General features: G+C 38.5%; 1 protein-coding gene across 2 annotated transcripts in view; it reads left to right on the forward strand.

Annotated features, from left to right (window-relative positions):
* LOC136864546 (uncharacterized) overlaps positions 1 to 26,347 on the forward strand; it is a 628,768-nt gene that overhangs the window by 408,916 nt on the left and 193,505 nt on the right. For both annotated transcript variants that reach the window (XM_067141666.2, XM_067141667.2), the window contains exon 8: positions 8,772 to 8,953. In XM_067141666.2, coding sequence (XP_066997767.2) covers positions 8,772 to 8,953 — 182 coding nt within the window. The remainder of the gene's footprint in view (positions 1 to 8,771; positions 8,954 to 26,347) is intronic.

The following is a 26,347-nucleotide window of genomic DNA, read 5'->3' on the forward strand; positions in this document are numbered from 1 at the left end:
ACTTTCTGAATCAGCTGTCCTTCCAACATTAGTTTATTTGCCATTTTTTGGTCATGCTTCCTGTCGTTTGAATTTTCTCCCCAGTTGACATTTGGTAAATTCAGATCTCCCACTACAATCACTTTCCTTTCCATGTGGTTTCCCACATAGCTGATTATCTTATTAAATAATTCAGAATCCGTGTCAGCACTACCCTTTCCTGGTCTGTACACTCGAAAGACATCAAGTTGCCTATTATCTTCAGAAATGAGCCGTACACCTAGAATTTCATTTTTGTTGTTTTTAACTTTTTCATAGTTTAAAAATTCTTCTTTCACCAGAATAAATAATCCCCCTCCCACCATTCCTATTCTATCTCTACTCTACACACTCCAGTTCCATGAGAAAATTTCTGTATCCATTATATCATTTCTCAGCCATGATTCAACTCCTATTACAATATCTGGTAAATATATATCTATTAAATTACTTAATTCTATTCCTTTCTTTACAATACTTCTACAGTTCAACACTAACATTTTTATGTCATCCCTACTTGACTTCCAGATCTTTGTACCCCTATCACCTCTCCCTAGACAACCCCATTTCCCTGAATGTATCTTCCTATCACCCTTACAAACAAATTTCCTAACCTACACATATAGAAAAACCAAAGAAATAGTTGGTATTCGTGATCACGAAGCTGTTTTCATCGTAGTTAAAAATAAATATGATAGAAAGGAAGGTTTAATGTAGGACTCTTAGGTAGTACCATATGGCTGATAAAGCAGGCATGAGGGAGCTTTCAAAATGTAAATATGATTGGTGGAAAACGGTATATAAAAGTGTAAACAGAACCTGGGTTGGGTTTACAGCAATTGTTGAGGAATGTGAAAAGAGGAGTGTACCTTTAAATGTGGTACAGAATAGTAAAGACCCACTTTATTATAACAGAGAAATAAAGAGACTAAGAAGGAGGTGCAGATTGGAAAGAAATAGAGTTAGAAATGGCTGTGGAAATAAGAAAATTTGAAGGAAGTTTCTAGAAAATTGAATCATGCAAAGACGACAGCTAAGGATAACATGATGGCAAGCATAATTAGCAGTCATACAAATTCCAATGGAAAATAGGAGGGTATGTATAGGTACTTTAAGGCAGAAACAGGTTCCAAGAAGGACATTCCAGGAATCATTAATGGACAAGGGCAGTGTGTATGTGAGGATCTTCAAAAGGCAGAAGTATTCAGTCAGCAGTATGTAAAGACTGTTGGTTACATGGATAATGTGCAGATAGAGGAGATGACTAATAATAAAGAAGTATTAAAATTTACCTATGATAACAATGACATTTACAATAATATACTTAAATTATAAACTAGAAAAGTGGCTGGAATTGATAAGATTTCTGGAGATATACTACAGACAATGGGTTGGGATGTATTACCATATCTGAAGTACATATTTGATTATTGTTTGCATGAAGGAGCTATAACAAATGAATGGAGTGTCTCTGGTAAGACCCCAAATGGAGTATGGTTTCAGTGTATGGGACCCTCACTCGGATTAGGTACTTGATTCAAGATCTGAAAAAAATTCCAAAGAAGAACAGCTTCATTTGTTCTGGGTGATTTCCAACAAAAGAGTAGCATTTCTTTCTGTAAAAACATTTAACAGCCTTCCTTAACCACAAGTGGGTGACCTTGTTTTGAATCTCAAGGTGAAATTGAGTTGATATATTTTTTCTTTGGGAAGGTATTAAAATGTTGAGAATGATCGTGTTTACTAGACATTCTTACAAAAATGTTGCAAAGTTTGGGCTGGGAGGACTTGGGAGAAAGGAGTCGAGCTGCTCAACTAAGTGACATGTCCTGAGCTGTCAGTGGAGAGTTGGTGTGGAATGACATTAGTAGAGGAATAAGTTTAAGTGGTGTTTTTAAAAACGGGAAAGAACACAATACGAAGATAAAGTTGGAATTTAAGAGGATTAAATGGGGCAAATATCATTAATAGGAAGGGGAGTTAGGGATTGGAATAACTTACCAAGGGAGATGTTCAATAAATTTCCAATTTCTTTTAATTCATTTAAGAAAAGGCTAAGAAAGCAGCAGATAAGGAATCTGCCACCTGGGCAACTGTCCTAAATGCAGATCAGTAGTGAATGATTGACATTTATTGAAGCCCATTAACAGAAACTGGCAAATAAGTTTATTTGGAAGGGTGGTTTTATACAAGTAGTACAGGCACCAACTTGTCTCAATAACGTACTAGATATATTATTGGTTAAACCATGGGAAATTGTTGATAATACAGAGGTATTTGAAGGAATAGGTGACCAAAAGGCTGCAATAAATTTAATGTGACCATATTTTCTCAAGCTGAAAATGGGACACTTTTCAACTGACTTAAAAAAAGTATTATTTGGTCTATAAGTTAAAGCAAATAGAAAACTATAAGCCTGTTTATCTATTTATTACAAACATAGGCAAAATTATTACAATAGGCCTAATGAATACAGAACATTTAAACCATTACAATTACTATAAAAATCGCATACATTTTACTTCATGTTATACAGTTAGCCTAGAGGACATATTTTTCTGAAGAATGGATTTTCTTCAGAAGTTTCTCATTTTGCTTCAAGTAATTGAAAAACTCAAAGCAACTGTATTTTAGATTTACCTTCGTAAGCAATAATGCTTTCAGCATTCCAACTTTTAATTGGGTTTTTCCTGATGTCCATATTTTGTTCATACTTGCAAAAACTCTCTCTACAGGTACATTAGTACCTGGCAAGGAAAACCCAAATTCTACAACCTTAGAAAAAGTACTGAATGATAGTTTTTGAGAAGAGAAATACTGAAACATTTCTACCCATCTCAGATGGGCTTCTTTTCCTTCATTATTCCATTGAGAGATTTTTTCTTCAGTAGCAAATTGCTTAACATAAACAAATTCGCTGAAAATAGCATTATCATCAACATTTGATTCTCCAGATACAATTTTAATCGTAGGTATACATATTTCAACATCATTCCATTTCAGGACATTGTTAAGCAAGATCCATTCAAATTTCTTATATACTTCAAATCTGTCAGTCCAGACTTTTAAGTACTGAATACATGAATCATAGAAACTACTACCATTTTTTTGGAAATCCTCTGCTTTCACCTTACCTTCATCTTGTAGTTCATGCAAAGCACATTTTACAACTTTTGGGATAAAATTGTTCTCCTTTTTGTGAGTCATATTTACTTTCAACATAGGAAGTGCCATGGCTACTTCAACTCCTGTTGTTAACTCACCTTCTGCCTGGAGAACTGCCTGGTGGAAAGTTGTAGCTTGGTTGTGCAGAAAAAAAAGAACAATTTTCGCCAATGGGTTTTCAAAAATCTTTCATTATTATTGGACATTTTTCCTGACTCAGAAAATATGACCTCAGTCCTTCAAAAATTGCAAGAACTCTTCAACGCTAACCACCCGGTTTTACTATAACCTAACAATTTCCTGTACTCAATCTCAGCAAAATTGCAGAAATCCTTTAGTGATTCTACTCTAATAGTGTATGAGTGAAAATGGTAATATATTTTGTGAATAACAAGTTCTGCATCGATAGGTAAACAGCAGTCTTAACTGTGTTGTGCATTATATGCGCTGCATATCCAACGCCAAGGATTTCACGATGTAATAACATCCTAAGTTTGTGGAAAATATTTCTGGATCCCTTACGTGCTGCCCCACCAAAATTGCTATTAGTATTGTCACCACAGAATGCAATTATCTTGTTTTTAAGATTGCTTTTTGCAAACACGTCAACCAGATAATCGGTAACAATATCTGCTGTTTCGCCAGGAAGTTCATCAATTTCCAAAATTCGAACACGGACACCCTGTAGTGGTAAAAAGTACCTAACCATAACAGGAAAAATGTTTTTCTTCCCATGATTAGAAGCATCTGTAAACACTGTAACAAACCTGACTTTATTCAATTTCTTCTGCAATATTTCATAAGAATGAGGTGCAAGTACGTTCACAAAAATGCCTTCACACTTCGTACGACCGCAAGAGAATTTCTGTTCGAACCAATTTCTTATTAGTTTCGAAGCACAGTCATTTCAGCGGAAGCTATGATTTTCTTCAACCATGTGGTAAGTCTAGGCTCATTCAATTGCAGCCAGGTGCAATTCACGGTCTGTTGCTGAAGTTGGCCGAAGAAATTAAGTTACACTTTTGGATGACGATGCCGCAAATTTTTGCGCTTTTATGCTTCCTTGATTTTAGATGTTGTTCAATGTCGCTTTTCCCTCCATGGAACACAGAGAATTCGGTGTTACAAATGGTGCAACGAACATCACAATCACAATCGGTCAGTGTTTTCTTTATGAACGTGTACCGGTACCTACGATAGAAAATAAGTAGGCTATTTGTTGACCCATACATAATTACTGGAAGTTGAATCGTATTAAATTCGCTATATATTCTAAGTTAATAAGACACTTACCTTTCTTGCTACGCAGTAGTGAACATACATTTTCGTTTCGGCATCTTTAATCCTGCATCATACGACACTCCAACTGCTGTTGTTGAGAGAATTAACCAGGGACTCGCTTCAAGCAAGGAAAACAAATGCAGGCAAAGTAGCAGGGTTGCCAAAATTCCTGTTGCTCGTAACGAATACTGTCACAGCCTCCTATATTCCCTCTTTACTCTTAGCTAGCTTAGTTGTTATGGACATAAAAACAGTTACTTTGCCATACACGAATTTCAGTACCGGTATCGTCCGACTCGTTGGCTGAACGGTCACCGTACTGGCCTTCGCTTCAAAGGGTCCCGGGTTCGATTCCCGGCCGGGTCGGGGATTTTAACCTTCATTGGTTAATTCAAATGGCCCTGGGGCTGGGTGTTTGTGCTGTCGCCAACATCCCTGCAACTCACACACCACACATAACACTGTCCTCCACCACAATAACACGCAGTTACGTACAATTGGCAGATGCCGCCCACCCTCATCGGAGGGTCTGCCTTACAAGGGCTGCACTCGGCTAGAAATAGCCACACGAAATTATTAGTACCGGTATCTATAACAATTTAAAATATTACGTTGACGAAAATAGAGACTAAAATTACAATTCATTTTCTAACAAAACGGGACAAAGAGGCGTCCCGACAAAATATGTCGGGATACCGGGACAACAGGTTGAAAAACGGTACTGTCCCATTCAAAACGGGACGTCTGGTCACTTTATAAATAATGTATGTAGGACTGGTGCCAAAAAGGCTTAATAAGAGGGACACATGATAAGAAATTGTACAGGAAAACTAAAGTTGAAGAATTTCTGCCTTAGCCTACCTTAAATCACAATTCATTTGTTGGATAAGTGAAGGGAGTAGTGTGGATACACTTTGGGCAAACTTTAAAGGAATCATCAGGGAAGGAGAGAAGAGATTTGTACCTGTTAAGAAGGGTAAAATGACCTCAGACCCTGCTTATTATACAAGGGAAGTAAGGAAATTAAAAGAAAATGTAGAATTGTAAACAGGAAAATCAAAGCCGGTAGGGACAATAGAGAAACTAGAAAACAGCTAATAACGGGACTTAATAGAGTGAATAATGAAGCAAAAGAGAATTACATGAATTGTATAGATCATGAGGGTAATGGGGCCAATGACCTAGATGTTAGGCCTTTTAAACAACAAGCCTCATCATCATCATCATTACTATGAGGCTAATGACCATAAAGGGAAATGTAAAAGCTGCATTCATATATTAGGAATCAAAAGGGAAAAGGAATCCAAATACCCTCAGTGGTGGTAGAAGGGTGTGAACACATTTTAACAGATTATGAGAAATCAAATCTATTAGTAGGGGATTCATAGATTCAGTAGAAGATTTTCAGAAATTGGAAACCAAAACAGAAGATACAGAAGGAGAGACACATAAGGGAGCAAGAAGCTTCTCATTTGCAATGAGGATATTTTCAGAGAAATTCGTCTACTTCAACAAGGAAAAGCAGCAGGGAATGATCAAATTATTGGGGAGGTATTAAGGACAGTGGGGTGGTACCTAGTGCCTTATTTAAAATTTATCTTCGATTATGCCATAAATAATAGTGTAATATCAAAGGAATGGAAGGAATCTATATTAATACCAATTTATAAAGGAAAGGGTGATAAAAAAACTTCAGAACTACAGACCAGTCAGCCTGACCAGTATAGTTGGTAAAATCTGGAGAATTTAATAGCAAAGTATATTAGAGGGTTATGTGAAGGTAAAAATTGGTTCATGAAGAGCCAGTATGGATTTAGAAAGAAATTTTCTTGTGAGGCATAACTGGTGAGATTTCAGTAGGGCATCAGTTGGATTCCGGAGGCCAGTTGGTTTGCGTAGCCATAGACCGTTCCAAAGCATTTGACAGAGTGGAACATGAATTATTATTAAAGAAACTGGAGGGAATAGGATTGGATATATTGGATAAGAACATTTCTAAATTCAAGGATTCAAAAAGTAAAAGTAGGAAATCATATATCACAGGAAGAGAAAGTTTGGAAAGGAATTCCACATGGTAGTGTAATTGGCCCATGACTTTTCTTAATATATGCAAATGATTTATGGATAACATCAAGAATAAGATTGTATGCAGATGACATAATGGTTTATAGGAAAATAAATAACATTGAGGAATGTACAGAATTACAAAGGGACCTTGACAGTATCCAACAATCAGTTGAAGAGAATAGTATGATTAATGGAGACAAATCAATTGCCACAACATTTACAAACAGGAGCTTAAAAACTGCATTTAAAAATACTTTGGATAAAGTAATTGTCCCAAAACGTGGCAAGTGCAAATACTTGGGTGTGAGATTGGAAAGTAATTTGCACTGGAAGGGTCATGTTGATGACATTGTTGGGAAAACATACAGATCATTACATTCATAATGAGTCTACTTAAAAGATGCAACAAAGAATTAAGAGAGAAAAGTTGCTTAAGTATGGTTCGTTCATTATTGGAATATGCAAACAGTGTTTCGGATCCTCACCAGGAATACCTAATAAAAGAAATAGATGGTGTGCAGAGGAAAGCAGCAACATTTGTGACAGGGGATTTCAGGAAAAAAGGTAGTGTATCAGAAATGATAGAGAAACTTGGGTGGGAAGCTTTAAGTAAAAGAAGGGAGAAAACTAGACTTATAGGATTATATACAGCCTATACAGGGGAGGAAGCATGAGGAAAAATCCATGACAGGCTTCAGCTGGAAAATAATTTTATCGGCAGGACAGACCACAAGTATAAAATTAGATGGGTTTTTAGCAGGAAAGATTGGGGTAAATTTTCTTTCATTGGGAGGGGCATGAAGTAATGGAACAGTTTATCTGTGGAAGTGTTTGATCCTTTTCCAAAATCTGTACAGATATTCAAGAAAAGAATAAACAGCAACAGATAAAAGAAGTGTTAGAGGGCATTTGACCTGTGTAGTTTATTGTAAATAAAGAAATTTTGTGAATAAATTAAATCCATCCCCTTGTTTATGGAGATTGGACCACAACAAGCCTGCAAGGGTAAAGTACAGTGGGGACCTCGAGGGCCCTCGGACTTCTATGGTAGCTGTGTAGGCCCTACAGGAACTCTGAAAAGCAGTGGCAAAAGGGGCTCTGGTTAAGACACAGCAGGTCATTATACACGTTAGGTACCAAAATGGGTTAAGAAAGCAATGTAAATTTAAATCTTATAGCGGTTGTACAGTATTTATTGAAGTGATTCCACAAACTGTAGCTTATATGAGTTGTTTATGTAAGTACAGAAGATATTATTAGTAGAATTTTGTAAATAATATAAATTTATTAAGGATGGTCTCTGTGTATAACAGAAAAATTGTTAATGTAAATTATATAATAGGCCTACTGTATTTTAGGAAAATGTCTTCTTTTCTTTCAATTTAAAATTTAGTGCTTGCGAACAATGTACTTTTGTGCATCATTTGCCACCGAAGTAGACACCTCATTTGCAAATAAAATGTTTGATTTGATTTGAAACACAAGTGAAGAGATACTGAATTAAATTAGTGAACAGAGAACAATTTGACCAGATGAAGAAGTAGATTAATAAGTTACGTCCTTATACATCCAGGGCTTGTTCAGTTGGTTTTGGAGAAAAATCTAGGAGGTAAGGATTGTATGGGGAGATCAAGAAAAGTATTAAAGTAGATTTACGATGTAGTAGTTACATAAAGATGAAGAGGTCAGCACAGGATAGTGTGGCATTCAGGATGAATATAACCAGTATGCACTGACAACCCAAATAACAAGAACAACATGTTAGAATTATGCATAATCCAGGAACATAAGCTTAATTTGTAATATATTTAAAAGATGATAATGCAGGTTTAGTAGGCCTAATGGTGTTCAGGTTATAAAATGTACCAAATAAAGTGAGCTAAATAAACATACCAAAAGATAATTTTCATCAGAAGTGACTGTAACAAGTTTTAGAATAGTGTGCTCATATAACATCAGCTCAAAACCAAGTCTGAGGCCATAAATGTCAAGGTACAAGAAATGCTCTCAACATAATACAAATCTTGAACTCCTTAATGCTGATATCAATTACATAGTGATGATAACAATGTATGAAATTAAACCTCCTTGCACTACAAGTACATCAGTAAATTAATTACATCATCAGAGCTCTTTCAACCTTGCTTTCATTGGTCATCATAAAGGTAGCAAAAGTCACTTTAATTTCATCAACATTTTATTTAAATATTATTACCCTTCAACTCTCTATTTATCAACAGGTGAATGGGTGCCAGGCAACAAAATGGACTCTAACAACTTAGCAACTGTTTTTGCACCCAATGTGCTGCATTGTATCAAACCAGGAAGTACAAAGGAGATGACAAGTGAAAGAGCCGAAGAACGCATTGACGTCATCAATGTTGTGCGCACCATGATTGACCACAACAAGAACCTGTTTCATGTAAGTTGTCAGATTCTAAAGTAAACCAGCATTTCCTAGGCTACATATTTCTCAATATCTCCCTAAACATATACCTAAACAAAAATTTGGAATAACTTGGGTATGTTTTTATTGAAGTATTAAATTCTACTCATTCATGGCTGTACAGTAGGATTGAAAAACTAAGCAATAAACTCACATGCATTTTCAAATCCTTCATTAATTATTCACAAAAGACTCTACTGTACATACCATATGTCTTCAAAATGTAAACTTGTGAGGTATTAATACCAATAGTGCTTATCATGTATTAGTAATGAGTACTGTGTGTCTTCATCATGTATCACTAAGTTCTTGCACTATTTCAAGTATGCTCTGTGTTAAACCATCAAGTTCCTATTGTGCTAAACTCTCTTACAGACTCAGACAAAAGTCTAGAATCAAGACAATCAATGACCTACACACTTTTCCAACAATCCTTTACCATCTCATCTGAATTCATTACCTCAAAAGAGGTGATTCCTGTACCCATTCATGACCACTGGAAGCAATCAGCCTATCCCCGCTTGTCCGCACTATCCCTCATACTCAGCTAACTCCCACCACGAAACACCTATTTCCTACACCAACCTCTGCCCACACATAAATTTTTTCTATTATTCAGTAAGATGCATCAATACAGATGGCACATGTCTGAGCAAGGTTCCTATCTCACCATCGGCAGCTGGCTGTATACTTATGGCAATATCACTACCTTCTAGAAACAAACTTTTAAACTATGAACAACATATAATCCCTCTCAAATACTATGATGGCCTGCCAATGTTTATGAATATGATATGGAAAAACAAAGTTGTCATCAATTAGTGTTACTCATTAGTACAATTTTATTTTTTCTCTCCAATCAGTAAATGAAGTACCGTGTTCTTCAAACTGTTCTTCAAACTGAATACATAATTCTTATAAATTTTATCAACTACTTTATAAAAAATAAATAGTAACAGATTATGGTTTTTAGTACCCATAAGAAGTAATGGTTTAATTGTTAAAATTTTATTTTATTATAAATAAACTACTGCCAGTTATTGTAAAAAAGAATATTCCTTTAGTAAATATGTCTATCCCAATTGTAAAAAGAAGTTGTTCTCCTCAAAACTAATTAAATTATGGTCTTACAAGCTTTAGTTAGTGACATACATTCAAGCCAAGGAAGAAACCAATTATTTTTGAAACTTTATTATGCATGCAATGTATATAAATGACAGTGTACTCTTCAAGATTATTTATGTTATCAAAACTAAGAACTTTAATCAGTCATAAACATGTTAAACTGCAAGAAGAACCAGTTAATTTTGTGTGCCGTACACATGTATCCTACGTTGTTTTATTTTTCCTAATATAAAAACTAAAAAATGTGTGATATTAGCACACCATCCCCAATTAAACAAAAATCCTTTAACCTTGGTCTATAAGTTCCTAGTAAAGCTGAAGACCTACTCCCACAAGGAAGAATGAAATAATAAATAAATAAAAATAAATAAATAAATAAATAAATAAATAAATAAATAAATAAATAAATAAATAAATAAATAAATAAATAAATAAATTGGCTCTTCTACATTCTTCAAGTCCATCATTAACTCCTACACCTAAATCTGACATGGTGAATTCTTGCCACTTGAAAAGGTGTACAGCTAGGCATACTAAGTAGCATATCATGAGGTGTTGCCTCCAGGGTTTAAACCCCATCCTCTCTGGGTATTTTGGATGGGTTTCCTGTGCACCTTTACCTTGCAGAGACAGGGTTGGGTTCTTCCTTTTGGGGTCCCCTCTCTTCCGAGCCCATTTCTCTTCAGCTGAATGAGCTAGATAATTCTCTGAGCACAGATTATCATCTATCTACATATACCATATACTTCAGTCTTCTCCACCCCAATTACCACCACCACCAGCACCATATCAGTGGCCAACTCAGCAGCCATTGCCTACCATGCTGCCTCAAAGTCTACTCATGGCAACCCATCCTACTGCACCTGCTACCTGCCTCTAGCACTGACAACTTAGAGAATGAAATCACAGATCCAGTACAAATGAACTGCCATGCAACTCGGCCCCCCAGCACTGTGCTAGCTTCACATCATCACTCCAACAGCTCCCACTTCATCCAGCACTCACACTGATGACCAATTTATAAAATCCTCTGCTTCGTTAGGAGTACGCAGCCCCTTCATCAACTCTTGCTTCCTTCAGGTGACCCCCACCGGTACTCACACTTTTCTTCTGCTCAAACCTGCCCTGGAGTTTTGCTCTCCTTCTGAAATGAGGAGCATCGTTTCAAATCATATTAAGTACACAGATCATAACTGTTTAGGAAGGTAAGGGAAGTTTTACTTCCTAAGCAAATAAGAAATGCCAAAAATCTAAACGGCAAGATCTTGGTATTGAGGCTATGTTCCAGAGTCAGTCATGTTTGAAATCATTTCCCAATACATGAAGGAGCCGTTCTAATTATGAACTTTTACCTAATATGTTTTGAACCAATTCAATTAACAAAATACGTTTTTATACAACTATATTTTTTCATACAATTCGGAACGTTCATTTCATTCCATAGTATTTTTGTTGATTTTATTGTTAGGTTCAGCGCATCATGTACACTAAATAAAGTTATTATTAACACATTGCTGACGGTATTTGGATGTATTACAGTCTCGCAAGCAATCCTTCCTCGTGCATAAAGTTACAGTCGTCGTCACCATGAGTCTGCCTACCAGTATGTGGTGTTGAACCCAGTGACGGCTGGTGGTATCTGACGCTGGGTGTTGCACCAACATTTCCAGTGTCACATTTTTATAGCTTACAGAAATAACAAGAAACTCTATTATCGTTAAGTAATGAACTACAGTCCTATTAAAACTGTAATGTATCTGGCAATTACAACCCAGGAAATAAGAGGCTAATTATACATTGTAAATACAGTTACTCTTAATAAAAACGTTATTGGCTTTGTCCCACTAACGACTTTTTAAGGTTTTCGGGGACACCGAGGTGCCGGAGTTCTTTTACATGCCAGTAAATCTACTGACACGAGGCTAACGTATTTGAGCACCTTAAAATACCCCCGGACTGAGCCAGGATCGAGCCTGCCACGTTGGGTCAGAAGGCCAACGCCTCAACCGCCTGAACCACTCAGCCTGGCAAAGTTACTTTTGCCTCACTTGAATTGAGAATTTGTCGGTTATTTTTTTTTCATTGAAGCAAGACGTTGGCAATATTGTGGGTGGTCTGGTATGGCGCGGAAAGGAAATTGCCCAGCAAGTTGGCCGTGAGGTGAGGGTTGCGTAGCTGTGAGCGTGCATTCGGGGTATAGTGGGTTCGAACACCATTGTCGGAAGTCCTGAAAATGGTTTTCCGCGGTTTCTAAGTTTCACACCAGGCAAATGCTGTGGCTGTGTCTTAATTAAAGCCACGGTCGCTTCCTTCAAACTCCTAGCCCTTTCCTATCCCATCGTCGCCGTAAAACCTATCTGCGTCGGTGCAGCGTAAATGAAATTTGTAAATTTATAAAATGGAAATGAATTACCTTTGCGAGAGGAGAGAAAGTAGGAAAGAAGTAATTACCGCAGAGTAGAGCAATCCACCGGGGACATTTGAGACTGTTTCTGGATGGGGGACTTTCTAGTCTCGTGCAACTCCCTGAGACCGATACTGGCTAGCATGCTACCTAATGCTTTACAGGCTTAGGCTCGTCCCTGCTGAGGTACATTGCGCCGCGCTCTCTGCTAGGGAGTTGCCGTAGAAAAGCAAACACCCTGAGTTTGATTCGAAGCCAGCAGCGTTTGTTGGTCCGTTACGAAACATTAGTACAGCGAACGACCGAAGATGGTTGATTTTAACATGTTTTCGAATAAATGTTCGGTTTATTAAACTAAAACATAAGAAGAAAAGACGTCAAATGAAGTGCAAAGTTATTGGGAGTTGTGCAACCCTGCAACAATACCACGCACCGCCCCTGGTTGAACGTATGTTTAGTGCTGAAACATAAAACTGCAAACTACTGAACTCCTTCCAGTTGCCTCCAAATCTTGTTTTCAGCAGGTTCTCGACGTCCAGTTTTTCAGTATTAGGTAATACTCTCGGTTTATCAATTACGGGAGGTTCAGGTACCCGGTCCAGCCTAACGCCGCTTTTCAGAAGCGTTACGACTCCTTCTGAGGGGTCATCTACGTCGGCTCCCTCTTTACTGTAACGTGGGAACTGACCTCTTTTCTCGCTTTTCTTCACGATCACTCTCATCATTTCTTTAATCCCGTCCAATTTCATAAACTGCTTGGCGAGCATCTTGTAGTCCTTTACAGCCCATTCTTTGTCTAGAAGTTTTATTTTCCCCACAGACTGACAGATCTCTCGGTATCCTTCAAGTGTAATGATGCCAGGACACTTACAAAGGGACTTTTCTACAATACCAAAAAACCTGTCTGCGGGTAAAAAGGAATGTCCTCTCACAGGAAAGTTAACAACAATCATTGAAATGTTAGCGGGTGCTTTCGCCAGATAGAATGCTGGGATGCTCCAACACTTGAATCTATCTTCCTTGTGATTGCAATGTGGCTCAAAATCACTTAAATGTGGTTCTCGATTCGAGTACCTACATAAAATAAAAAGACGTCCGCATTATCATTCACGTCTTTGTAGAACTAGTAATAACTATGGAAAGAAAAGTTTATGTAATGTAAAAAATATCCTGCATTTATACAAAATTTCCCAAATTAATAGCACATCTAACACACCAATATTACAAATTTCACTGATAATGATCATTCGTAACATACAGTGAGTTCCTCTGATCGGTTGGCTGGCAGGTGCCCCCAGCTTATCTGCCTCCCGTTGACACATCACTCCCCACTCCGCGCCATAGCAACAAACATAACACTTCGCTCACTTTATCCGCGCACAACATGGGATAACAATTAAAATTAAGAAAATAAGAATTAAGGAAATTGATAGTTAATAATTCAAAGAAATGACCTCGTACCTTATAACAGGAGATGTTGGAAACGTTCTCCTCCTGCATCCACACATTTCTGGCATCGTCTTAGGAAACTCCGATTCACACGCATAAGTTCGTCTTCCGTAATTGAATCTATTTCTCTCCGGAGACGTTCTATCAGTTCGTCCAAAGTGTGGGGGTTTCTTGTATACAATTTATTTTTTAATCTCTCCTATACATAAAAGCCAGATACAGTTAAATCTGGGGACTGTGACACCCATAAGTCCGTTCTAATAACACGGTCTTAAAAATTTCCTTAATTAAGTTGAATGTGTCATAAGCTGTACGGTATACGCGGCGGCAGAGTCTTGCTGAAAATATCCATTTCGACAGTCAGTGTCAGTTAAGTTCGTCAGAAAATGGTTTGAGTATATTATTCCTGTATCTTTGTGCATTAATTGTGCCCTGAAAAAAAGATAAGTCCTGTAATTCTGTATCCATTCACTGCGCACCATACTCCGATCCGTTCGTCATGTAGGCCTACAGGAATTTCGTATATGCGAGGATGGTTTTCCGTACTGCAATATCCGTTATTCTGCGTTAAAACGTGCCCATGTAAAAGGGACCATTCTTCGTCAGAGAATAATATTAAGCATGGATCAATTATTTCATCATGAACATTTCGCATGATCCAATTACAAAAATGTACGTGCTTATCATGATCATGTGGATGCAGTTCTTGTACTACAGTTGTCTTGTATGGTTTCAGTTTTAACATTTTCATAGCCCGCCATGCTGAGCTCTTCTTGTCCAAGTCGCTTTAGGGATTTTGTAGGGGTATACTCTAATCTTCCCGCGATTTTATTTACTTTTTCCTCGCTAAGTACATGTGTTTTAACACTTCGCTTCTTATCGAGTAAAGAATCAGTTCCTGTCAATTTGCTTACGAGTTTCCGCCCGGTCTCTCTATGTGGAGGACGTACACCTGGGAATTGTGTTACAAATCGCCTAACTACTTCCCTGCAAGACTCTGTTTCCACATAATTTTCGCACATAAATACCCTTTCCTCTACCGTGTACACGTGTGGAGGCATTGTGAGAATTATACCCCAAAGTAACACTTCACAACTCGAGATTAGTTGGAGCGACAGATCAACACTTAATACACGTTCTAAGAACGGGCCTGAACTTCGAAGTGTGGGCATTCCCGTGCTGTCGCTGAGCTGTGTAACGGGAAGTGATGAGTCAACGGGGGGCAGATAAGCTAGGCGTGGCTGCCGGCCAACCGATGAGAGAAACATCAGGAGTGTTTACCAACCGAGCTTCCTGACCACGTTGTATTTTAGTTTTCGCAACTCTAATGTGTTTTCTACTTCCTTTCGAATACTCTCCTACGGGTAAGTAGGTCTTCATGGTAGTCGAAAGTGAATGGGATGAAATCAACACCACACTGTAAACTGTGGCATAAAAATAGCAGGAACAGTCAACAAAAGAGCGGGATAAATACAGGCAAAAAACATACCATGTATATAATACGTTTTGAACCATATGACGTGGTGCATGCGCATAATTCGATTTGATCATGTTTTCCAGCACTAAATTCCTACGGGGAAGAATATGAAATGACCTGATTAACTCAACGGTGTTAAGGAGCATATCATAATTGGAGGGAAACCGCATCAAAGCGTATTCTAGCCTCAAGTGCATTTGATACATTTTGAAACGATGCTCCTCACACATTCTCAACCCTTCAACGTTTCAACATGTGGCGGGAAGAAATTGCCGACATCTAGCCCACCTCAATTCTGAAAGTTAACAGTAAGGACGCAGCAGAAAAACTGAAGCATTCCATTGGCTCAGCCCAGTTGGGCTCCACATCAAAACTTCAGCCCGTATCTCAGCACGTGATCAAGACTCCACCACCACACCTAATCTGGTTAGTTGCGTGATCCGGGGCGTGGACCTAGCCATTCCAGAAGATGTAGTCTTACGTGAACTGAAAGGGAAGTTTATCCTTGCCAGGAAAGATTTTTGTATTAAGAACATCGTTCGGCTCACCTATATGGAAGGAATCCTTCTCCCCACTCTCGAAGACTTTGATCGGGTACTCGCAAGTGGAGTAATGATCCACCACCACTATCACAAGGTGGAACCATCCAAACGCCAACAGACACAACACTACCCAATGCAAAGTAGAACATCCAGTATGCGGCCATTGCACACAACATTGCCCTAATAGTTCAGCCTCCTAGCTACAAAAACTCTGGGGAAACTCATACAGGTCCCTCAAGGCCAGGGCCTCTCAGGGCGCATGCACTAGTGCATTGCACGGCGCAAGGTGCAAAAGATGACTACGCTTAGCTGACCAGAGTGCCGACCCCCACTCCTCATTTTGGAGCAATAGCGCTGTCTCTCTCTTTCCCTACGCCTGTCTCGCTCGCTTCGCCTGCTCCCTCTTCCTCGCTTGCTCCGTAGCGCTCCAAATCCGAGCCGAGTTGAGCCGAGCTTAGCCGAGTCGTCCCGAGACAAAGCACTGGTCCGAGCGGAGCCGAGTGGGACCGATGCACGTTGCACAGAGCCTCTGCGCCTCAATTTGCACGTGTGAGAATTTGGGCGTTTGAGAGGCCCTGCTCAAGGCGCTGCAGAGCATGCCCCACCCCATCCGCTAATCAACCTGAGTTCATCACACCACTACGTATCATCGACGCTCCCACTTCCTCCGCCCTCACACTGTTTCCGTCCCAGCCATTGAAGATATTATAAGATTCAGTTCTATGGCAATATACAATGTTCACCCATTCCATTGTTCACTTGTTCTTGCCCACTTACAAGCTGCCGAAAAGTAGACATTAAATCTTCAATACCAAACTTCATATTCCGGACTAAATACTCATTTCTCATTCACTCCACTGGAAATTTTAATCTAAACACCAAACCTACATAACATAAAAAACAGTTACTGTCGTCCCTTCATCACGATCAAAAACTGCTGAAATATAATAAACTAATTAACCAAGAGGCTGAAAACTCCACTCCATCTCCTTTATCCACACATCCTCTTACCCTCTCCTTAATTTGTCACTTCTTCTCAACTTGCCTGAATCTCCTGGCCAGAGCGAGGGTATTACCCTCTGAGTGGCCCACCTCCAATTTCAGGGGAGGAATTAAATCTAATCGTGATGATGATTATGATGGTGATGGTGATGGTGGTGGTGGTGGTGGTGGCGGTGCCTCCACTACATACATTAGCCATGCGTCTTAGTAGGTGTGTTAGTTACCAACCGATGATCCCAAATTGGTACACTGGGACTAATGCTGGCAACCAAGCTAGAAAATTTAAAATAACGGACCAGTTATATTGGAATTGTGAATTTACTCATTCAGGACAAAAATTTCAAGTCGCCTATGGGAACTGCAAACTATATAAAGGAGATATTATTATTATTATTATTATTATTATTATTATTATTATTATTATTATTATTATTATTATTATTATTATTATTATTATTATTATTATTATTATTATTGTACCGTGGGTACATCTTCTCCGTTTAGGTGAACTGGGCACCTCCTAGAAGACCATCTGTGCTGTGAATCCTAAACTATGTATCTGAAGATACTTAGCCCTTTAATCTTTAGATGTCTCTACTATAGGCCTATATGCCCCCTCTGGCAGGAGGATGCACAATTCATTTTAAGCGAATTTTCTATTGTCTATGTTGGTAAACCTTATGTGGTTGTAGATTGTTCTTTTTATGTGCTGAGGTTGTCAGCACGCCCACGCCTTCCTTCTTCCTCAGTTATTAACCAGTCAAGAATTTTTGTATATATTTTTCTAGCCAATTAAAATTTGGGATGAGTACAGGTGTTCTGCCTAGATCAAGAGAATTCTGGAACATTCCCCTCTGAGTTGCTATAAAAGCTGGGCGCTTTAGAGCCGTATTGTCATCTTCATCGCTCCGGTCTAAGTGTGTGTACGGTGTAATAGGAGGCACGGGCAGGCTTGCCGTCGTCGGAAGGCCCAACAACTCTAGGTAATGGCAGACATATTTTAACATGCGATAGCTCTAGGCCGTTAACATGAGGGGAAGGTTTCAAATTCTTTATTAATGTAAAATTCTATAGTTAATATCACCTTTTAAATGTAAATTTTCAGGCAAGTCTGAAGAATTTGTTCGAATCCCTGCTGGGAAATATGTAACTCAGGGAATAAAGAGTGTTCACCCTCACTTGGTAAGGGGGGTCACTATGATTTTCTAAAACTCTAAATTCTTAACGCTATTTTGGAACTTGATATTTTGCATCTAATCACCTCTTTGTAGTATAGGCGTAGACTCTGCAACTTCGGGCCACAAGCCCATGTAGGATTTTAAATGTCTTTCAAAGGAGTGCAAGTATTTCGCCTCCTAGCATTTTGTTCATGGCCGATCGTCTTAAACCTTTTCTTTTGTACATTTGGGTCATTTAGAACGGACACTAAGTACCCCCTGTTTAAATTGTAATTATTTATAAACGAGTGTGGAACAGACTTCGAGCAGAAATTGCAGTAAACACTGTTTTGAAGTTTCTCTAATGTAAGTTTGGCAAGAAGCTTGTGCCTCCGAGAGGCTGGACTGTAGTAAAGTTTGGAGCTGAGTCTCCTAGAGTGTAAGTGACTGGAGCAAATATGTTCTTGTGAAATAGTTTACCTCTCGAGCTACAATGCTCGTTTCTTGTAAGCCATTGTGTCTATGACCTCTATTGTACCTGATTTTGGACTTGGAGTAATTGTTATTGCAGGAGCTGACGAGCTCATCTTTACATTTGTTGTTGCTTATTCAGATTATCTATCACATATTTAATACAAAAACTAAAAAGGAAAGAAATAAAATTTCAAAATTTAGCAATTTAACTCATAGTCTGATCTTTTCACTGTCCACCCATTCACCCGGCACCTTCTTACACTCTCTGGTCCACAAAAACGCCGTAACAATTATTATTACTATTATTATTATTATTATTATTAATCATTTGTCTTGGCTGCTGACAAGGTCTTCTACACGGCCCTGCTGTCTCAACTTGATTTAGACAGGGCTATAATAGAATATGTATGCTTCTCTTGTAATTTTGTAGGTTATGGCCCATCAATGCAAAGGTCATCTTTTGGATGTCCTTCCAACAATTTTTTAATACTCAAACTACCATATTCGTTGCGTATTTTCTCCTCTTAATGATTACAGAATCAAAGAATACGTCGCAACTTTAATTCTCTGAGTTCTATTTTCCAGAAATATAGCCTCCCATTCAGTCAACGTTTCGTCTAGTCCAATTGCAATCATTTTTGTCAGTAGTCTCCCATGATCTATCCTATCAAAAGTCAATCGCTATACAGTCCATTTGACTTCCTGGATCTAAGATATCGGATATATCTTGCTGGAATCCTACGAGTTGAGCTTCACTGGAATAACATTTCCTAAACCCAAACTGCTTTCTATCGAACCAGTTAATAACTTCGCACATATGTCTAACATAATCAGAAACAAAGTTTTCCAAAAACTTACATGAAACACATGTCAAACTGACTGGCCTGTAATTTTCGGCTTTACTTTTTATCACCCTTTCCTTCATACACAGGGGCTGCTATAGCAACTCTTGTTTCATTTGGTACAGCTCCTTCCTGCAAACAGTAATCAAATAAGTACTTATGATATGGTACCATATCCCAACCCACTGTATTTAGTATATAAAGCTTATCAATTTCAGCTGCTTTTCAGTTTTCAAATGTTTTATGTTATGGTAAATGTCTATGCTATCGTAGACAAATATCAATTCTTCGTTACTATTAGTCACCTCCAGGGCCGTAGACAGACCAGTTTTCTGGGATTATTTTTCTGTGTCCCGGGCCTCATTTGTGGGTCCGGGAGAGATGCCCGGGTCGTAATTGGCAAAAAAAAATTAAGTGAATAAAAAAGCGATGGTTCATGTTTGTGGATTACTGTAGTCACGTCCTACTTCGTGAACCATGGGCAACGGCTGAGTGGCCTAGTAAGTGGTCCAGAGAGTCGGGATACCAGTTGCTATGGAATGGGAGTGGGCATCTCGGACATATTCTGAGTCGTGGCCCTCCTTGTGCTCAGGCGGCTAGGACTATACAATTCACCGGTGGTCCAAAACCCGTTAGAGGAGAGATCCTCACTTGGACTATGTGCAAGTAGGGTAGCATCTTGCTTCATGAATTTACCGAGCTCAGAACACTTTAAGCAAGCCTCGGACCTATGGGAGTATCGGAGTCCCACTCCCATTTGACAGGCGAGGGACTCCTCGGAAACAACTTGGCGAACGAAATGGAATTCGATGGGGAGCTATCAATATTAATGGGGCTTATGGAAGAAAGAAAGTAGAACTGGCTAAGTCAGCAAAGAGGATGCATCTGGATGTGCTAGGAATAAGTGATATTAGGGTAAGGGGAGATAGCGAGGAAGAGATAGGAGATTATAAAGTGTACTTGACGGGTGTTAGAAAGGGAAGGGCAGAGTCTGGGGTAGGGCTCTTTATCAGGAATACCATTGCAGGCAACATAGTTTCTGTTAGGCACGTAAATGAGCGAATGATGTGGGTAGATTTGTCAGTTGCAGGAACTAGGACTAGAATTGTGTCCGTGTATTCACCATGTGAGGGTGCAGATGAGGATGAAGTGGACAAGTTTTATGAAGCATTGAGTGACATCGTGGTCAGGGTCAACAGCAAGGATAGAATAGTGCTAATGGGCGATTTCAATGCGAGAGTTGGGAAAAGAACTGAAGGATACGAAAGGGTGATTGGTAAATGTGGGGAAGATATGGAAGCTAATGGGAATGGTAAGCGTTTGCTGGACTTCTGTGCTAGAATGGGTTTAGCTGTTACGAATACATTCTTCAAGCATAAGGCTATTCACCGCTACACATGGGAGGCTAGGGGTACCAGATCCATAATAGACTATATCTTAACAGACTTCGAATTCAGGAAATCTGTTAGGAATGTACGAGTTTTCCGCAGATTTTTGATGATACAGACCACTATCTGATCTGTAGTGAACTAAGTATCTCTAGGCCTCTGGTAGAGAAAGTGAAATCTGTCTGCAAACGTATAAGGGTAGAAAATCTCCAGGACGAGGAAATTAGACAGAAGTACATGTATATGATTAGTGAGAAGTTTCAAACAGTAGACAGTAAGGAGTTTCAGGATATAGAAAGTGAATGGGTGGCATACAGGGATGCTGTAGTAAAAACAGCAAGGGAATGCCTAGGAACAACCGTGTGTAAAGACGGGGAAAAGGCTAACATCTTGGTGGAATGATGAAGTGAAAGCAGCTTGTAAACGTAAAAAGAAGGCTTATCAGAAATGGCTCCAAACAAGGGCCGAGGCAGACAGAGATTTGTACGTAGATGAAAGAAACAGAGCGAAACAAATAGTTGTTGAATCCAAAAAGAAGTCATGGGATTATTTTGGTAACAACCTGGAAAGGCTAGGTCAAGCAGCAGGGAAACCATTCTGGACAGTAATAAAGAATCTTAGGAAGGGAGGGAAAAAGGAAATCAACAGTGTTTTGAGTAATTCAGGTGAACTCATAATAGATCCCAGGGAATCACTGGAGAGGTGGAGGGAATATTTTGAACATCTTCTCAATGTAAAAGGAAATCATTCTTGTGGTGTTGCGAACAGCCAAGCTCATGAGGAGGAGGAAAATAATGTTGGTGAAATTGTGCTAGAGGAAGTGGAAAGGATGGTCAATAAACTCCATTGTCATAAAGCAGCAGGAATAGATTAAATTAGACCTGAAATGGTGAAGTATAGTGGGAAGGCAGGGATGAAATGGCTTCATAGAGTAGTAAAATTAGCATGGAGTGTTGGTAAGGTACCTTCAGATTGGACAAAAACAGTAATTGCACCTATCTATAAGCAAGGGAACATGAAGGATTGCAACAACCATCGAGGTATCTCATTGATTAGTATACCAGGCAAAGTATTCACTGGCATCTTGGAAGGGAGGGTGCGATTAGTCGTTGAGAGGAAGTTGGATGAAAACCAGTGTGGTTTCAGACCCCAGAGAGGCTGTCAGGATCAGATTTTCAGTATGCGCCAGGTAATTGAAAAATGCTACGAGAGGAATAGGCAGTTGTGTTTATGTTTCGTAGATCTAGAGAAAGCATACTACAGGGTACCGAGGGAGAAGATGTTCGCTATACTTGGGGACTATGGAATTAAAGGTAGATTATTAAAATCAATCAAAGGTATTTATGCTAACAATTGGGCTTCAGTGAGAATTGATGGTAGAATGAGTTCTTGGTTCAGGGTACTTACAGGGGTTAGACAAGGCTGTAATCTTTCACCTTTGCTGTTCGTAGTTTACATGGATCATACGCTGAAAGGTATAAAATGGCAGGGAGGGATTCAGTTAGGTGGAAATGTAATAAGCAGTCTGGTCTATGCTGACGACTTGGTCTTAATGGCCGAAAGCCTGCAGTGTAATATCTTGAAACTTGAAAATAGGAGCAATGAGTATGGTATGAAAATTAGCCTCTCGAAGACTAAATTGATGTCTGTAGGTAAGAAATTCAACAGAATTGAATGTCAGATTGGTGATATAAAGCTAGAACAGGTCGATAATTTCAAGTATTTAGGCTGTGTATTCTCGCAGGGTGGTAATATAGTAAGTGAGATTGAATCAAGGAGTCGTAAAGCTAATGCAATGAGCTCGCAGTTGCGATCAACAGTATTCTGTAAGAAGGAAGTCAGCTCCCGGACGAAACTGTCTTTACATCGGTCTGTTTTCAGATCAACTTTGCTTTACGGGAGCGAAAGCTGGGTGGACTCAGGATATCTTATTCATAAGTTAGAAGTAACAGACATGAAAGTAGCAAGAATGATTGCTGATACAAACGGGTGGGAACAATGGCAGGAGGGTACTCGGAATGAGGAGATAAAGGCTAATTTAGGAATGAACTCGATGGATAAAGCTGTATGCATAAACCGGCTTTGGTGGTGGGGTCATGTGAGGCGAATGGAGGAGGATAGGTTACCTAGGAGAATAATGGACTCTGCTATGGAGAGTAAGAGAAGTAGAGGTAGACCAAGACGACGATGGTTAGACTCTGTTTCTAACGATTTAAAGATAAGAGGTATAGAACTAAATGAGGCCACAACACTAGTTGCAAATCGAGGATTTTGGTGATGTTTAGTAAATTCACAGAGGCTTGCAGACTGAACGCTGAAAGGCATAACAGTCTGTAATGATAATGTATGTATGTATAAAAAAGCGAAAAGTGAATTAAATAAGCCATAAAAAATGTCTGGTCGTACTTATGGAACGCCTACAATTTATTAGCGTTTATCTTTACATTCTAGTGTTTGTAATATAATAGAACACTTTACAAAGTAAAAATTAAATGTATGTAAGGCAAATACACCTAGCCATCATTGGGAACAATCTTCGAGAAAGGGACCGCTATATTGAGAAAAAATTGAGAATGCTGCTATTCTTAAATTTTAAATTCACCGGAGTTTTTTCATCACCTATCACATACATTTCACCTGGCACGTTGCCTCCTCTCAAACTTGGTCTCTCAAGCTATTTCGCTCCCCTCCTAGCCATTTGTGGTGATGGTGTTTCTACAAAGCTTGAATTTTCAACACAGTGATTTCGTCTTGTTTTTTGAATTGTTATCAAACTAAAATTCTTAGACTAAGAGGTCCGCAACCTAACCATTATCACTTATTGTTTCGTTTCGGTCTGTATCGTTTATTTTATTTTCTTATTCATTTTAGCACACTTTTTGGATTCAATTATGTTTTATATTAACCTTTTTTCATTGAATTTGTCTCAGCGAGTTATTTATTGCTCCATCTAGTGATGTAAATATTGTATATTGTTATTGTTTTTATTTCAGTCATATCTCTTTTGTTTTTTCTTTTGTTCCTTCAGTATGTTTTTAGCACATTAGCTTGTACTATGTAGATTTCTTTAACCTCCCTTATTTCACTGTAGATGGCTCAAACGAGTCGAAACATGTTTGAATTTTATTGCTCCATCTAATGATGCAATTATGTTTTGTATTGAATTAGGAGGATACATTTAATGTTTCCTTTGTACAGTGAAAACCGTCAATGCGGAATGATTCTAATATATTGTAATAATAGAAAAGGTTAGGTTTTACATTGCTTTGAAGAACCCGCACTATTGTTGTCTACAGGGGAAGAACGCGTGGTTGTTGAGACTGCTTGTCTAACTTCCCATCGTCCGTTTGTCCCATCGCCCTTTCTTTATTGTTGTAACAATGTTAGTTTCTAATATTGTCATTCACAGCGAAGTTCGTTTATATATTTGGTTTTCGATCTTAATTGCCTAGTTGAGTGATCATGTTCGTATACGGTAGTGCACCCATACTGGGTAATTTAGGGCAACAATTACGTAATTCGGTTTCACAAACAGATGTATAGATGGAATAGTTGGATGAGAATCTCAAGAAGTCTCTTACCAGGCTTGAAGTATCGTCCTCCCTACTTTCATTGCGACGCCGGCTGAACTCATAAAGCATACGGGCAATGGAATGTTCGAAAAAGAAAATAGACACTACATGAAATATAACGAAAGTAGGATTCTCTATAATGTGAGAGGAATACACTAATATTATTAAATGAGGAGAATCTTCGTTGAAATATTATTTGCTAAACATTTTATTATACTGATAAAATCACACGAGATGGCGCCATACTACAACACATAAACAAGAAACAATCGAGAATAACGCAAAAATTATTTATATAGTATGCCTTGATGTCCTTGTAGTTTATTCATAGTTGTAGTTGGTCCTCGGCATACCTCAAGTCATTTGATTAATACACACTGATACGTGGATTTATGTATCTATAACAGTGATGCTAAATGGCATCCATCCTGTTGATTAATTAATTTATCATAAATCATCATTAATCATGTCTTTAAAATTATTAGTTATGATTTGGAAAGAATTTATATCATGAGTACATCTGCTTTACACACGAGATTGCATCGCCGCATATCAAACACATGGTCTATTTGACCAAGACAATTATATATTACACTGAACGCATACGTGTATCCTGGGTTTACCAAAAAAATTATATTCAAAGAAAAATCTGCCAAAGCTGGAATCGAACCCATCACCATAGAACACTTTGGATAATAATAAAACACATAAACACATTACATAGAAAAAATATCAAACATATAGCACACAATACATCTCGAAGATTATGGCTTAACCAAGCCATAGTATCAGGTTAAATTCTTCGTTCCAACATAAGTCGAACTCAGGTTCTCCAGCTTCCAAGGTAACAAATTTAAAACTCCAATCACGAGCTAATTTAATGCACAAACATGGGAAGGGATCTATCCTTCGCAAAATCAGAAAATTATCCGCATTACTAATTAGAATGGAATTCAGACTGCATTGGGGAAGGAGAGGGATCCAGCAGGTAGACATTAAGTTTGTTGGGACAACGGAATATTCCTCAGACCCTACCAGTCCTCACGTAGTAAAACTGTCAATCATGACAACAGCTACAGAAACACATTGAACTCGTCATTTCTTTCTTTCTTTCTTTCTTTCTTTCTTTCTTTCTTTCTTTCTTTCTTTCTTTCTTTCTTTTATATATCATCTCGGCTTGTTCTCAAGTACGCATTCATTTGAGAGCCATTACTTGTTGTTGTTGTTGTTGTTGTTTGAGTCATCAGTCCATAGACTGGTTTGATGCAGCCCTCCATGCCACCCTATCCTGTGCTAACTTTTTCATTCCTACATAACTGCTGCATCCTACATCTGCTCTAATCTGCTTGTCATATTCATACCTTGGTCTACCCCTACCGTTCTTACCACCTACACTTCCTTCAAAAACCAACTGAACAAGTCCTGGGTGTCTTAAGATGTGTCCTATCATTCTATCTCTTCTTCTCGTCAAATTTAGCCAAATCGATCTCCTCTCACCAATTCGATTCAGTATCTCTTCATTCGTGATTCGATCTATCCATCTCACCTTCAGCATTCTTCTGTAACACCACATTTCAAAAGCTTCTATTCTCTTCCTTTCTGAGCTAGATATCGTCCATGTTTCACTTCCATACAATGCCACGCTCCACACGAAAGTCTTCAAAAACATCTTTCTAATTCCGATATCAATGTTTGAAGTGAGCAAATTTCTTTTCTTAAGAAAGCCCTTCCTTGCTTGTGCTAGTCTGCATTTTATGTCCTCCTTACTTCTGCCATCGTTAGTTATCTTACTACCCAAGTAACAATATTCATCTACTTCCTTTAAGACTTCATTTCCTAATCTAATATTTCCTACATCACCTGCCTTCGTTCGACTGCACTCCATTACTTTTGTTTTGGACTTATTTATTTTCATCTTGTACTCCTTACCCAAGACTT

The sequence above is a fragment of the Anabrus simplex genome, chromosome 2, assembly GCF_040414725.1.
Source record: "Anabrus simplex isolate iqAnaSimp1 chromosome 2, ASM4041472v1, whole genome shotgun sequence".
Taxonomy (NCBI): Eukaryota; Metazoa; Arthropoda; class Insecta; order Orthoptera; family Tettigoniidae; genus Anabrus; species Anabrus simplex.